Consider the following 14,580-nt stretch of genomic DNA (forward strand, 5'->3'; position numbering starts at 1 on the left):
TTCAGCATGGCCTGGAGTGGGTCCTCTCTCTTCAGGAGAGAGTCACTCAGGATCCAACAGAAGAGCATTGTTTTTTACCCAGGTCATTCTGTGAATGCACTTTTGGCTCAGAAACCTCTTCTGAGCTGAAAACAAGTAGTTGAGTTGAATGTCTAGGAGAATGTGAGTAGAAGTTAGGAAGCAGTTTCTTGAACGCTTCTGGAAACTTTTCCCCCTGCACAGTGGGTCCTCTCTCTTCAGGAGAGAGTCACTCAGGATCCAACAGAAGAGCATTGTTTTTTACCCAGGTCATTCTGTGAATGCACTTTTGGCTCAGAAACCTCTTCTGAGCTGAAAACAAGTAGTTGAGTTGAATGTCTAGGAGAATGTGAGTAGAAGTTAGGAAGCAGTTTCTTGAACGCTTCTGGAAACTTTTCCCCCTGCACAGTGGGTAATAAATGATTTGATTGACCTAACAGAACTGTTGACCATTTTGCCCTTGATTTTGCTTATTGGGTTCTTTCTTTTCTCCTTTTAAAAGTTTTTGGTGGTTGTTTTGGTTTTAGACATAGCTTTAGAATTAGTTTAGAATTGGAAAAAAAATGAAAAAAAAAAAAAATCCCCACTAAATGTACTGTTAGGTATTTTAGGACCTTCACCTGGCCCGTATACATCCTACTGATTTGGGGATTGGCCCTGTCCCTGGGCTCCAGACCACTACCCTGTTCCCAGGAGAGGGCGAGAGAACAAGGATGCTCTTCTCCCGTGTGCCTCTTTAGGACCCCTTCATCCTGGTCCCTCTCAGTGGTCCAGAGCACATAGTGGATATATACATGTCATTTCCCCCTTCAGATGTAGAGGCTAGCCTCTTCCGTTATGAAATTTTAAGTTTAATCAAAATGTAATCAAAATGATCATACTTATTTATCCAAAGTAAATCAAAGTAATACCCATACATAGTTAAAAGAGAGACATAGTACTCCTATGCTTACTGGAAACATCCATCTCCTGCCCCACCCCCTCCCCGTTCTGAATTCCTGCGTCTCTGGGGCGTCCACTTTCAGCTCCTCTAGTATGTTCCCCACTTGTGTGTGAGTCATACAGTTTACTGCTATTTAGTTAGTCTTTCCAATTAGGTATGACCTATTGATGTCCTAAATGAATAATAAAAATTTAGCTCTCAGTCTCCACTCTTCCCTGTCTTTCCACACTCCCAATATATTTGCATCTATTTTTTATATAACTACCAAAGTCAATATTAACTACTTACATTGGCATAACCGTAACTTTTATTTGCAAGTGAGACTCATGATATACTATGGTCAGTTCACTTTACTGTATTGCTTTTGAGTTGTCCAGTACTCAATAATTGCCTTGTTTGTTGCTTTACTTTCCGCCACCCAGTCATTCATTTCTAAACTGTCCCATAGAACGGAAACTCTCCCCTGATTACATTCAGTCACAAGAGCTGTTCTGTCAGTTTCATCTTCTTAGAAACATCCACTGTCATCCGGGAAATTCCCGTTTTCTCTCTCCCAAGATTCTGTATTTCCTGGATCTCATGTTTTTCTCCTTTATTGGTTTATCACATCATTTTGGGGAACTCCATTTCCAGTAGCTTTTACAGAAAAGATCCATGGGAGAAAAATTGTTGTCTGAAAGTTTCTTAATTCCAGCTTTACAAGTAACTCATAAGAGTATTCTACATTGGAAATATTTTTTTCTCAGCATCCTGGAGGTTTTCTTCTAGCTTTTGGTCTGGCTGTGAGATGTCTACATTCTGATTCCTGATCTTTTGTGTGTGACCTGTTCATATTTTCTGAGAGCTACTTGGATCTTCTCTTTTGCCCTGATGTCTGCAGTTCTACAGTGCTATGTCTTGTCCTGGATCCTTCTTGTTCTTAGTGTCACAGGAGTGGACTCTGGTGTGTGTGTCCATTCTCCACTGTGCTAGGGACTCTGCAGGCCTCTTCAATCTGAAAATGTTTGTCTTTCAACCTTGGGAAAATTTTAATATTATCTCTTTGTTAATTTCCTCCCTTTGTTTTCTCTGTTCTTGCTTTTTGGAACTCCTCTAGACCGGTTTTCTGATTTTCTTTTCAGTCTTGTTTCTAATCTGTTTTTCTCCATTCTTCATTTTGGGAGAATTTTTCAACTTTATCCTGTAACCTTCCTGTGTCTTTCTCTCTTTTTCAGGATCAAAGAACTTTCTTTTTCTTTGAAGGGATCCTTCATGGATATTCTCATAGCTGCTTCATGAATGTTACTTTTTCTTATCTCTCTGAGATTATTAATTCTAAGATTTGCTTAAAGTTATCTTTAGCTGTCTGTAATCTTCGTTTTTTCCCTTTACCCACTTTTTGGTTTGTTCCCGTCATTCATGTTAGAGACTTAGCTCACATGTCAGGTCATCCTTGGTCCCCACTGATGTTTAGATCAAGGCGGTAAAAAGCGACAAGAAGTCCTGACTGTGTGAGTGGCTTGCCGTCTCTTAAGCCTCGCTTTGGGGTAATCTAGCAGGGACCTAGGCATTGCACTGGAGATGCCCAAACAGGTATCTTTTATGTTGGGTAGTTTGGCTTCCCTAAAGAGTAATCTTCATTTGGGTGGGGGGAGGTTCAACATCGCAGCTGGCATTCTGGAAGCTGAGGACTGGAGGTAAAGGAAGAGGAGCTGGGGTTTTACTAATCAGGGCAAAGAATTCTAATTATTCTCCATTTTCAGCAAATACTCTTTACTTCCTTGTCTGACAGTGCCTGATCCGTGGAAGTCGTTCCATGGATTTAACTTCTATTCTTTTGTCCAGTGGAGGGGGAAGAGTCACCTGGCATGCAGGATAAAGAAAGGGATGCAGAAGGTTAAATGTTTGCTTAAAACCTTCAGCCAGGGCTTCCCTGGTGGCGCAGTGGTTGAGAGTCCGCCTGCCGATGCAGGGGACACGGGTTCGTGCCCCGGTCCGGGAGGATCCCACATGCCGCGGAGCGGCTGGGCCCGTGAGCTGTGGCCGCTGAGCCTGCGCATCCGGAGCCTGTGCTCCGCAACGGGAGAGGCCACAACAGTGAGAGGCCCAACTTTAGCCAGTCCTCCTGTTTTCAACCCCGTCTTCTATGGTTGCCTTCACAGGGAACTGTTACCTCCAATTCCAGAGAGTTTCTGGAGAATCTGTAGCAGGAGTGGCCTTATTTCTTGAGATCAACTTCTCATCCATTTTCTTACGCAAAGACTGGAGTTGTAGCTTTCTCTTGGCTAAAAGCATCTATCTACATTCCTTTTTCCAAAATGTCAATTTTTCTTCTTTGCTATTAACTTCTCACCTGCTGTCTTAGTCCTCGTAGATTTAGGCCTTCTGAAAAACCTCTGATTTTTTTTTTTTTTTTTTTTTAGTGGAATTACTGATGATTTAGTAGAACTTCATGGGGAAGGTGTGGGGCAAAGATAAAAGTCTGTAAGTGGTCAGTAGACCAATGAAGTCATTTCTTAAAGATTTGTAGGTGCTTGTGAAAAAAAAGCATGTTACCATATGTATTAAAAATACTCAAAGGCTTCTATAGCTTCTGAACTCCAGTACTCTTTTCCAAATACTGTCTTTCTGTCTCTAGAGAAAATGAAAATGATAAATACACTCAAGTGCAGACGTGGGGGTAACTGGAATGCTTACAGATAAATAGAAATTGGAGTGTGCGTGAGCACGTGCATGCGTGTTTCAGGGATTCTCATCAGGAGGAAGGAGAATGAGGGACAGAATTAGGGACACTGGCTTCCAAGAAACAGTCACTAACTCAAGGAGCCTTTGTGTAGGAGAAGCCTGTTGGTGGACCATACATCCCGCTTCCAAGCAGAGGTCTGAGGGAGAAAAGGTTCGAATTGGTGATGACCTCATCCTTGTCAGCGTATCCTCTGAAAGATACCTCGTAAGTACCTCCTAACACAAGCATCTTTCATTTCCAGAGTAGTTTCTTTTAGGAGTAGATGGCCGGGGAAAACAGAACCACATTAGATTGAGTAGGATAAGATACCTTTACACAGTATACTTGAGAGGTGATTAAATCCTCTCTCCTGCCAGTTTATCATGGGGCCTGGAATGTAACCGTTAGTTATTTTTTTAGATTAAAGTACTGTTCCCAGCAAACTCTGCTTAAATGCCTCCAGGCTCTTCCTTAGAAAGCCAACTATTAACACATTAGTTACCATTACTCTCAGTTTATCACGTTGTTTAGCTCTTGTCCAATGAAGAACAAGCCAGAAAGTGTTGGATATGAAAACATAAACTTATGTTTGGAGGGAGAGAATTGTACATGTTTCAGTGTGGGGGATGTCACAGTGGTTAGAAGAGGCAGGTGAGATTTTGCACCTGGGGATGGTACTAGGCAAGCATCGTTGAAGGCAAGCCCTTAGGGGGTGGAGGTGAGGCAATACCTTGCAGATCAGAGAAATGTCAGAGATAAGATTTTAAGCTTCTCAGCGCCAATCCTACCAGCAGATTTTACTTTGCCTAGACCAAAGGCTGGAGTAATTTTTCCCACTTGTGAGTTCCCTTCTCCTACCAAGAATAGACATTTTATAACTTCCTGTTGAATCAGGGATCCAGCTGAGGGGATGGAGTCTTGTCTGCCACCTCTGTAGCTGAATACTTCCTCTTCCCTGAATAAAGTGTCCCACTTTGAAGCTGCTTCTAGATCGGGTGGAACAATCTCCCACAGGCTACGTGGGAAAAGCCCGATGACTGTAAGGCTGTTTAATTCAATCCTTGAAATTCTAGGTGAGCTGCTTCTGTCAGGGCTGGCCTGGTGATTTAAAGGATGTCTCATTTCTGTTTCCGCTGCAGCATCTCTCGATTTCAAATGGTAACATACAAGTGGATGCCTCCTTTATGCAAACACTCTGGAATGTACATCCTACGTGCTCCGGAAGTAGCATCGAGGAAGGTGCGCTTCTTTGTGTGCATTCAGCCCTCAGCCTGCCTGTTTGTCTTGTGCTACGTATATTGACATTTTCTGCGACTTCACAGCTCCTGCCTGAATGTCTCGGTACACAGCGTGATTTTGGTTCACCTGAATTCCTTTCTCTGATGTTAGTGTGGATGATTTTCTGTCCCGATTTCTGATTACATGAGCACTCCTGACATGATTTTTCAATCCTTTCGAGTTCACTGTCGTTTTGGCGCTATGTGTGTTCAGGACCTCGGAGACGTACCTTCCCTCTCCCACCGACTTTTCATTTTTATTTATGGTTATAAGTATACAGACCTTAGCAGGTTCAGTTTTAGAAGACGTTATTTGCCAAGAAGGTGACTTTTTAAAATATTTCTCCCCAGTGCATCTCTCCATACAGGCGGGAGAAGGACTTTATAATAAAAGGATATTTGGGGCTTCCCTGGTGGTGCGGTGGTTGAGAGTCCGCCTGCCGATGCAGGGGACGCGGGTTCGTGCCCCGGTCCGGGAGGATCCCGCATGCCGCGGAGCGGCTGGGCCCATGGGCCATGGCCTCTGGGCCTGCGCGTCCGGAGCCTGTGCTCCGCAGCGGGAGAGGCCGCAGCAGTGAGAGGCCCGCGCACTGCAAAAAAAAAAAAGGATATTTGGCCATTTGCTTTTACTTGTATTTATGGAAGGCCATTTAAAAACAACAAATGGTATTTTCTCCATATTTTCTTGTTCTCTTAGAAGTAAGATCATCAAAGTTTGTTCAACATATCCTATTTCTTGGAGCCAGGCAAAGTCAATACACCTTTCAAGTTGTACAATAAATACACTGGCCTTACCTTACGCATGGGTAATACCACAGCTGAGCACGATAATCAAATGTCAATGACCTAAGGGTTATCCCATCACATTCTAGCACTTTATAGCAAGATTAGGATTTTTAAAAATACTCAAATCACAGGCTTTGACCCTGTTTTAAATCTTGAGCCTACTAGTTTCAAACTTGGAATGCCTCTCTGTTTCATGGTGTTGGAAAATAGAGGGAAAACTGAGAGTTGTCAAGGTGATACCCCAGTTTCAGGAGGCGTCATAGCTAAATTGAATAATCAGGAAACAACAAATTTGTAACTCTTTTGGCAACTGATGGAAGACCTTTCAAAAGCAGGATATGTTTTTAGCTCTCTTCTTTCACACCAGAATTCACCCACCGCTCTAAATCTATTGTCAATCATTCCCTTTCTACCAGGAATCAAGGAACTGGGTTAAAAACTCTTCCCCAAGGAACTTTTGACTGAATCTTTTCCATGTTAATTTTTTTCATTTCCACTATAGGAATAAAATTATTGCCCAGTCCCAAAAGAGGGCTTGTGGAGATTAATTAATTGCATATCACTTCACAACAATGCTTTTAGAAGTATTGAGTGCCCTTGTGATAGAGCCTGGGTAGCTGATCACTTGAGTCATCCGACTGCAAAATGCTCTCTCAGCATCCACTGATGAGAAACCCACTTCAGCCCTTGAGAGAGTGAGTGATCTTTCTTATGACCCTTCTTTCCTGATTATTGCCCTGGTATGTTTCAACTAAGAAATGCTGTGATGCTCCAGCATTTGGCAGTTTCCTCTGTGGAGTAGGATATTGATTGGAGGAGCCTGAGGACTGTAAATGGTGGGCTCCAAAGGGAGCATGGCCTCACCATCATGAGACGATGGAGAGTTTAATCGAGTAGCATTGACATATATACACTACCAAATGTAAAACAGGTAGCTAGTGGGAAGCAGCTGCATAGCACAGGGAGATCAGCTCGGTGCTTTGTGACCACCTAGAGGGGTGGGATAGGGAGGGTGGGAGGGAGAGGCAAGAGGGAGGAGATATGGGGATGTACGTATACATATAGCTGATTCACTTTGTTATACAGCAGAAACTAACACAACATTGTAAAGCAATATACTCCAATAAAAATGCTTTAAAAAAATGTGATCATGGAAGGGGTTAATTTTCTAAACAAATTGGCTGTTAACAATTCCACTACAGTATATCATGAATTATTTTAATGCAAAAAAGTATGCAGGTGCAAATATTAGTACAGTAAGAGAGAGGAAAAATGATAAAATGACTTCTAAATATTTGAGGGAAGTTTAAAAAGAACTTGCCTTGCCTGGATGAAGAAAAATGAGCCAGAGAATATCAGACTGTCCCTGTATAAGATGCATTGATAACACCCTTTTCTACTCTGGCATGACTTTTCCTTCTCGCTGTTTTGCTCCCACACCCTAAATAGTTTGACAGCCCCTAAAGTAATCTAATTATGTGATTTTCTCAAAATCCTGATACGGACATTGAACATATTAAGTCCATTTGTCTCCTGAGAACTGTCTAGCTGGGAGAATTTTTTAATTCAAAGGGATAACGAATTTCATTTCTTCATGCAAGATAAAGCTCAGACTGGGGCCCCTCTCCTACTACTGTGTTGTTTAAATGGAGACCAGTTAGGTCATCGAGTCCTTGAAGTTCATTGTTTCCTATCCATCTCTGAACTCCATGGCTGTTGAGATTCCTTTCCTTATTCTGAAAGCTAAGGGCTCGTTGATAGCTGCCTCTGTGCTTGTCCACTCAGAGATTCTGGAATGTCATTCTGCCTTCTCCTTGGTGCTATAGAAATAGTGTCCTGGTTTGATCTGTGCTTATTTAACGCGTTGGAAAAGTAGCTCCTCCTAAGAGAGCTCGGAATAACAGTTTGCTTCCCCCTTCCCAGCACCTTCTTTCTTTCTCATGGCTACAATTTGATTTGGAATTTGCCACAAAGTATACACATCCAGATTGTAACAGTTTATCCAGGAACTTGGTGTTGGATGTATTTATATCCTAAACAACTGGAAAATCCTTATCCTCCTAAGAGTAGCAGCTTAAATTTCCTTTTGGCCTTGTGTGTGTGTGTGTGTGTGTGTATTTTTAAATGTTGCATTATTTTTATTGAGGCATAATTGATATACAACATTATATTAGTTACAGGTGACCTTTTGGCTTTTAATGATATGAATTGACACATTGTTTTCACCCTCCCTTTTGATACTGGACTTGCTCATCTCTGAAACCCTATTTAACGTTCAATGTTCGAATTGTTTTGACTTTCTTGTCTTTTCTACGTGAGACCTGAAGTCGTGGAATCTGTCATTTCCCAAATGCTTTTTCTCTTGGTGTTTTCCATAACTGACTCAGATATGCATGAATTTACCCTTTTTAAATACAGTGTTCTCATTATTCAACTTCCTGTAAGCTCACGGTAGGATATAATTCTCTTATAGGATACCTACTTGGTGGGCATGTAGTACGTCTTTTCCATGGTCACGATGAGTGTTTGACAATACCATCTACAGACCAGAATGATTCCCAGCACAGGTAAGCCAGTAGCTTCATCCTTCTCTTGTCTCCTGTCTCCGGTGACTCAGGCTAAAGAGCTGGCTTTTGGATGTGGAGACAGATGAATTCTGTAAGTGTCAGTTAATTGACGAACTTCCCTCCAGTCATGAGTTGCAGTTATAAAACAGGAAAGGCAGTATGCTTGAGTGTGCTCACAGGAATAGCTATATACACATGCTGCTTCTTAGGCAAACAATTCTGTGGTGCTTTTCAATCCCTTTGTTTTCTGTTGTTGCTTCCAAATCTAAGGAGTTCCTGGTAGCATTAATTGTAGACTGAAGAACACTTTTTTTTTTTTTTTTTTTTTTTTGGTTTCGTGGGCCCTTCTGTTGTGGCCTCTCCCACTTGCAGAGCACAGGCTCCGGCCGCGCAGACTCAGCGGCCATGGCTCACGGGCCCAGCCGCTCCACGGCATATGGGAACTTCCCGGACCGGGGCACGAACCCGTGTCCTCTGCATCGGCGGGCGGACTCTCAACCGCTGCGCCACCAGGGAAGCCCTGAAGAACCCATTTTTGTGATGGAAAGCAGGATAGTCATTCTAGTGAGTCTGTGCACTTACATAAATTATTCACCAGGCTCTTCAAAGGCAGATCATCTCTATTACTCCCCCTTTTATGTACTATGAAGGTGAAGTTCAGTGATTTAATTCTGCTTATCATCAAACAGGATTGGAGAAAGCAAATGTCAGTATCCAACCAGAGCTGGATTAGCAGGGGATGGTGCCAGGGGCAGCATGTAGAGCGTACTGCTGAGGATGATGCTTTCTTTGGATCTCTAGTTATCTACTCAAAGGATGCTTTTCCAAAATTCAAAATCAGGAGATGGAAGATATTAATCTACGTCTTAAATTCACACTGAACCATCCTTTAGTATTCTGTTTATATATAGAGGAACAGAGTATAAAAAGCTTGGCCTCTGTAACTATGGAACTCTGATATATTTTAAAAAATCAAATCTCAGATGTAAATTAGACTGAACTTAAGACAGCAACAAGTCTGATCTCCCAGATCGCTCGTAATACATTCTTTGGTTTTTTGCATGACGCCTACGGGAACCTCATTAACTGCATTTCTTTTACTTCATTAGAAACACATGATCACATTCACACATCTTAGAAATCATCTAAGTCAGGCTCCTGCCAAAGGTCACACACTGGATGATTTCAGATGGGAGCCTGAAACCCGGAGATGCTGAGTCTCCAGCCAGGGCTCCTTCCTTATTTTATGTTCTAAAGGACCCCCAGGAGCAATGTGCTTGAGTGTGTTACTGTGCATCTTAGAAACTACCCATTGGCAATGTATATCCTTTATTGTTCTGAACCTCTTTCTACTTGCTCTGTCCTCTGTGTATCCCTTCATGGGAACCAGATGTGACCCGGAATGGTGTCTAGCCTTCCTGGCACTGGTCCAGTGGCTGGCAGTTATCTCTGAGTAGAAGAGTTAGGCTGACCTGATTTCCCTTGGAATTAAGGATTCCCTACTCTAAATAATGTCATGTGATCCTACTCAGTTGCAATTTTCTTTCCCTTTTTAAAATTTTTTATTTATTTATTTTTAAAAATATTTATTTATTTATTTACTTTTGGCTGTCTTGGGTCTTTTTTGCTGTGCACAGGCTTTCTCTAGTTGCAGCGAGCGGGGGCTACTCTGTTGTGGTGCTCAGGCTTCTCTTGTTGCAGTGCGCGGGCTCTAGGTGCACGGGCTTCAGTAGTTGTGACACGCAGGCTCAGTAGGTGTGGCGCACGGGCTTTGTTGCTCCGCGGCATGTGGGATCTTCCCGGACTAGGGATCGAACCCATGTCCCCTGCATTGGCAGGTGGATGCTTAACCATTGCGCCACCAGGGAAGCCCTCCTTTTTTTTTAAACAGTGAAATTATGCAGTAGCCCACGTACTGTCTCTTTAATATCTTATCCTGCTGCAGTAAGGCAAAAGCTTGCAGGTGGATACAGAACTGAAGTTTTGTCAGTGAGTTTGGCAGAGTTGGCTACATCTAAGATGGAACAGGTCAAAACTCACTAGTTCTCTCTTCCCTTTCCTATTCCTTTTTTAAGGAAAGGAATTTGGAAACAATTAAAATGATAACATTTGCATGGCCCTTTACCCCTCCCACACACACACATGCACCTGTCATTAAATTTAGAATCAAATTAGAAGCATCTGGGCAGAAACAGTGCTACTTGGAGAAGCTTGTCATTTGGTGGGCACTCCTGTTGAGTGGTTCAACAAGATCCTGACCCAAAAGAAAGGCTGGACAAGTATTTGAAAGAAGGTGCTGGGGAGAGTGAAACAGTTAGAGAGGAATTCCCAGAATGGGCCCCCTGAGGAAGGCATGCATGCCATCATTGAGTTAAGAGCAAAGATGGCCTTCCTTTGGCCGAGGATTTCATGTGATCTAATTTGTATTTGGGGGAAAAAAAGAAATCGACAGATAAAAAGGCTATTCCTTTCCTTTGTAAGGAAAAATAAAAAGACTATTCCTATGAAGGAGTTGAGACTGGGGTGAGTCAGCAGTGGCTTCTTATACTGGAACTCGGATTTTTGTAGCAACTGGTCTCTCATTCAACACAGGATGCTTTGGCATTATTTGCTGTCTAGGTGAGGTGCGTGGTAAGCCTCATCATTGTCGTGTGTCATCAGGTAAATCCTCAGAACTGGCCAGGATAGCCAGGAATACCGAAATTTGGGAGAGCACAAAGGAATAGGAAATCAAGAACACACAAAAAGGTGCCCAGAGTCAGGAAGGCATGCAAGTGATTCCACTGTAATGGGGCTGACTTTCCAGAGGAAATCATTCCTTGTAAAGCCTAAGAGCAGCCAGGCTGGGTAGAGAGGCTGACCGTCCCAGGGTGCAAAGCCTAAAGAATAATCTAACATTCTGAGCTCTGATCCTTGCCTCTGCCTCAGGCTTGTCAAGCATCCTGGAATAAGTCACTTAACTTACTGAAACTAAGGCTAAGCTGTCAGCCAAGCTTTCAGAGCACCTCAGCTCCCCACCCACTCACCTCCTCTCCTTGGGGAATTGTTTGAGAGCGGGGGGCAGGTTGTTTCAACCTCTACAACCTTGCGAGATTCAGTGGAGCAAACCACCCGCATTTCCTAGGTGGGAAGGACCAACCTTCTTTAAATGTCAGAGGGAGAGAGTTCTCAAATCATGTGACCTAGGGTGATCTGCTCCACCTCTCACTGAGGATGGAGAAGCATCAGTGAAAATCTCAACAAATTTTCCTGCAGGGCTAGGTCAGTACAGCATCATGACTATTCTGGGCCTGGCACAGAGACACCTGGGGTGTTGGAGCTCTGCAGTAGCATAGGATTTCTTTCTTAATATTTACTACATATTTCCTGATAGTACATACATTTGAAAAAGGTTTAGAATGTCTTCTATAATCCACCACCAAAAGGTAACCACTGTTAATGCAGTGTTTTATTGGATTTCTGTGCCAGGTAATGTAGCTTTTGATGCACATTTACAAACATCTATATTTAAACAAAATTTGGAAAAATCAACAATACATAGTATTTTGTACACCCAAGAACATCTTTGTGCGCATTCATTATTTAAAAAATAAAACCCATTAAATGCTCACAACCATTCTGTGACTTAAGTACCCTTATTAGGCTCATTTTACAGGTGAGGAAACTGATGCACAGAGATTTGAAGGGACTTGACAAGGTCACACAGCTAAAAGATTCAAATTCAGGTCTGCCTGACTCCCAAGTCCATATTTTTAACCAACTCATAACTATAGTACTTCTTGGGAGAAGGAAATAATTACCACACATTTCCTCTTCCCCTCTATTGATTACCTGTTGTCTTAAAATTTAGATCAAGATTCTTCTGGAGTTTGAGTAATTGATTGTGATATATACAAACCCTCTATAGTAGAGGTAGCATTTTAAATTAGTGAAATTAAATGCAATTAAATGATCAGTGTTGATCCAAGGTCACAAGGTTCTCAGAGAGTATCTGGATTCAGTATACCAGGCAATCCAGGGACCACTATAAGGAGACATACCTTTAAACTAAGATAGTTCATTTAATTCCTCATAATCTGTGATATAGATGGGTTGGTCCCAATTGTATGGATTAAAAGTCAGACTTTGATAATCATCACATAAACATCAGACAAACCCAATTCATGGGACATGTTACAGAATGCCTGACTAGCAAAGTCCTGAAAAACAAGGAAAGACTAAGAAACTCTAACAGACCAAAGGAAACAAGGAAAACATAACAACTAAATGCAATGCGACCTCCAGAGTGGGATCCTGGAACGGGAAGAGAATTAGTAGAAAAACTGATGAAATCCAAATAAAGTCTTGAGTTTAGTTAGTAATAATGTGCCAATGTTGGTTTCTTAGTTCTGACAACTGTACCATAGTAATGTAAGATGATAACCGTAGGGGAAACTGAGTGAGACTATACGGAAGCTCTCTGGACTATCTTTGCAACTTTTTTTTTTTATAAATGTCGAGTTATTCCAAAATAAACATTTTAGTTAAAAACACATTAAAAGATTATTGTTAATGCAGGAAAGGAGACAACAGCAACTGAGAATAGAGCTTTGTGCCCAGCTTCCTAGAACAATGGAAATGAATTCACACAGTACTACGTATACGTTTTAGAAGTACAAATGCATTTTCTAAAGATGTGAAACTGCATCAGTGAGCTGAACGAGAAAGAATTGGAGCATTTGGTGTCGCGTCTGATGATGTGACTGGGCTGTTTTGACTCCTGATGTGGAAATAGAGACCGTCCTTTTTCCATTGTACACCTGACGGTCCATGAGTGTCCTTGATGAGTATGTGGCTAGCAGTTCCCTCCCCTTTAGCACCCTTTTTCCCTTATAAGTAGTGCCTTCCTTTGACTCTTGCTTCTCGTTTTGCTGACTCTGTGAGGGCTTCGAAATACAGCGGGTTCTGAGCAGCCTCTGCAGGGAGCTGTTCCCTGCCCGGTGCTGATCAGCATCTGGCACAGAGGAACTAATCTCCAACTCTGCTCACAGGAGGATATACTACGAAGCTGGGGGAGCTGGCACGAGAGCCAGATCTCTGTGGAGAGTGGAACCCCTTCGAATAAGGTAATGGAGTGTCAGGGGGGCATTCTTTTCAAGGATTTTCTTTTCCAGGACAGTCCATTGTCTTAAATGTTTCATTTGTTCCATATCACCTGGCAAACTCTCAGAAGTTCCTTGGCCAAGAGCTAAATTCTGAAATGTCTGTGACTTTGTTTTTCGTTTTTAAAGTGCACGCACATGCGCATGCACGCAGACACACACACACACACACACACACACACACACACACACACACGATTTCTAAGACCTCTGTTTTGACTCTGAAGCCAGCAAGCTCTGCTGCCTTGAACCAAACCCCCAGCTCCTGCTGCCCTTGCAGTGGCTATGTTATAAAAGGCAAGCGCAGACATGTTCACCGAGAGCCATCAAAGCTGTTCGCCCATTTATTTTCTTAAGTAGATTCTCTGGAACCCAGGTAAGTTTTCTTCCTCCCGGTAGCCTTGTTGGCTCCAGTGCAAAATTAGCTTTAAATGACAGAGTTCTGTAATCGCATGAGGTAGGGAAGACTAAAACATCCCTGGAAGTGTAGCTGTGAAGGAAACTGTATTTATAAGAACTTGTCGGAAACAATTGTACCTGGATGAAGGAATGGGAGGCTGAGACTTTGGATACAGGTACTTGAGTAAAAACATGGCATCTCCAAACATCAAACTACTGAAGGGGGTGTCCAGTTAAGCTCTGGACCTTTATTTTGCCTGCAGGGGTCACAAGTTAGGTTAGAGCTAAACTGCTCGAGGTGAGAGGAGGGTCAGTGTTGCCATTTTTGGTTTTCCCTCTCTGCCTCTCCCTCTAGCTCTCTGCTCAGTCTCTCCCTGAACACTTGTTCAAAGTAAAATCTCTCTAATGGGGGGGTACGCTATATGTCCCCCCAGGGGGTCCTCAAGATAATCCACTGGAGATCAGGAGAAAACATTAGAACATCTCTCACACATACACATGCAGGTACATTCAAATTTTTTACTGAGAAACTCTGGAGGTGGCTGGTTGAAAGAAGCCTGGTTAGCTTGTGGTTGTTAGCTGGCTTGTGGTATTTATATTCTCTTTCAAGCCTGTTGAAATTCTTATCGTATCATACTCTTTTGTTTCAGGGTATTAGGGCTTAGTTCTTGTTTAATGGACTTTTTAAAAAATCAAAATAAGTATATATATATATATATATATATATATATATATATATATATAT

General features: G+C 42.3%; 1 protein-coding gene across 1 annotated transcript in view; it reads left to right on the forward strand.

The window, feature by feature from the left end:
* The window catches only part of RYR3 (ryanodine receptor 3), a 394,047-nt gene that overhangs the window by 77,622 nt on the left and 301,845 nt on the right, over positions 1-14,580 (forward strand). The window contains exons 8-11 of the mRNA XM_007462557.1: positions 3,778-3,890; positions 4,805-4,904; positions 8,202-8,295; positions 13,326-13,400. Coding sequence (XP_007462619.1) covers positions 3,778-3,890; positions 4,805-4,904; positions 8,202-8,295; positions 13,326-13,400 — 382 coding nt within the window. The remainder of the gene's footprint in view (positions 1-3,777; positions 3,891-4,804; positions 4,905-8,201; positions 8,296-13,325; positions 13,401-14,580) is intronic.

Source organism: Lipotes vexillifer, unplaced genomic scaffold (assembly GCF_000442215.2).
Source record: "Lipotes vexillifer unplaced genomic scaffold, Lipotes_vexillifer_v1.1 scaffold164, whole genome shotgun sequence".
NCBI lineage: Eukaryota > Metazoa > Chordata > Mammalia > Artiodactyla > Lipotidae > Lipotes > Lipotes vexillifer.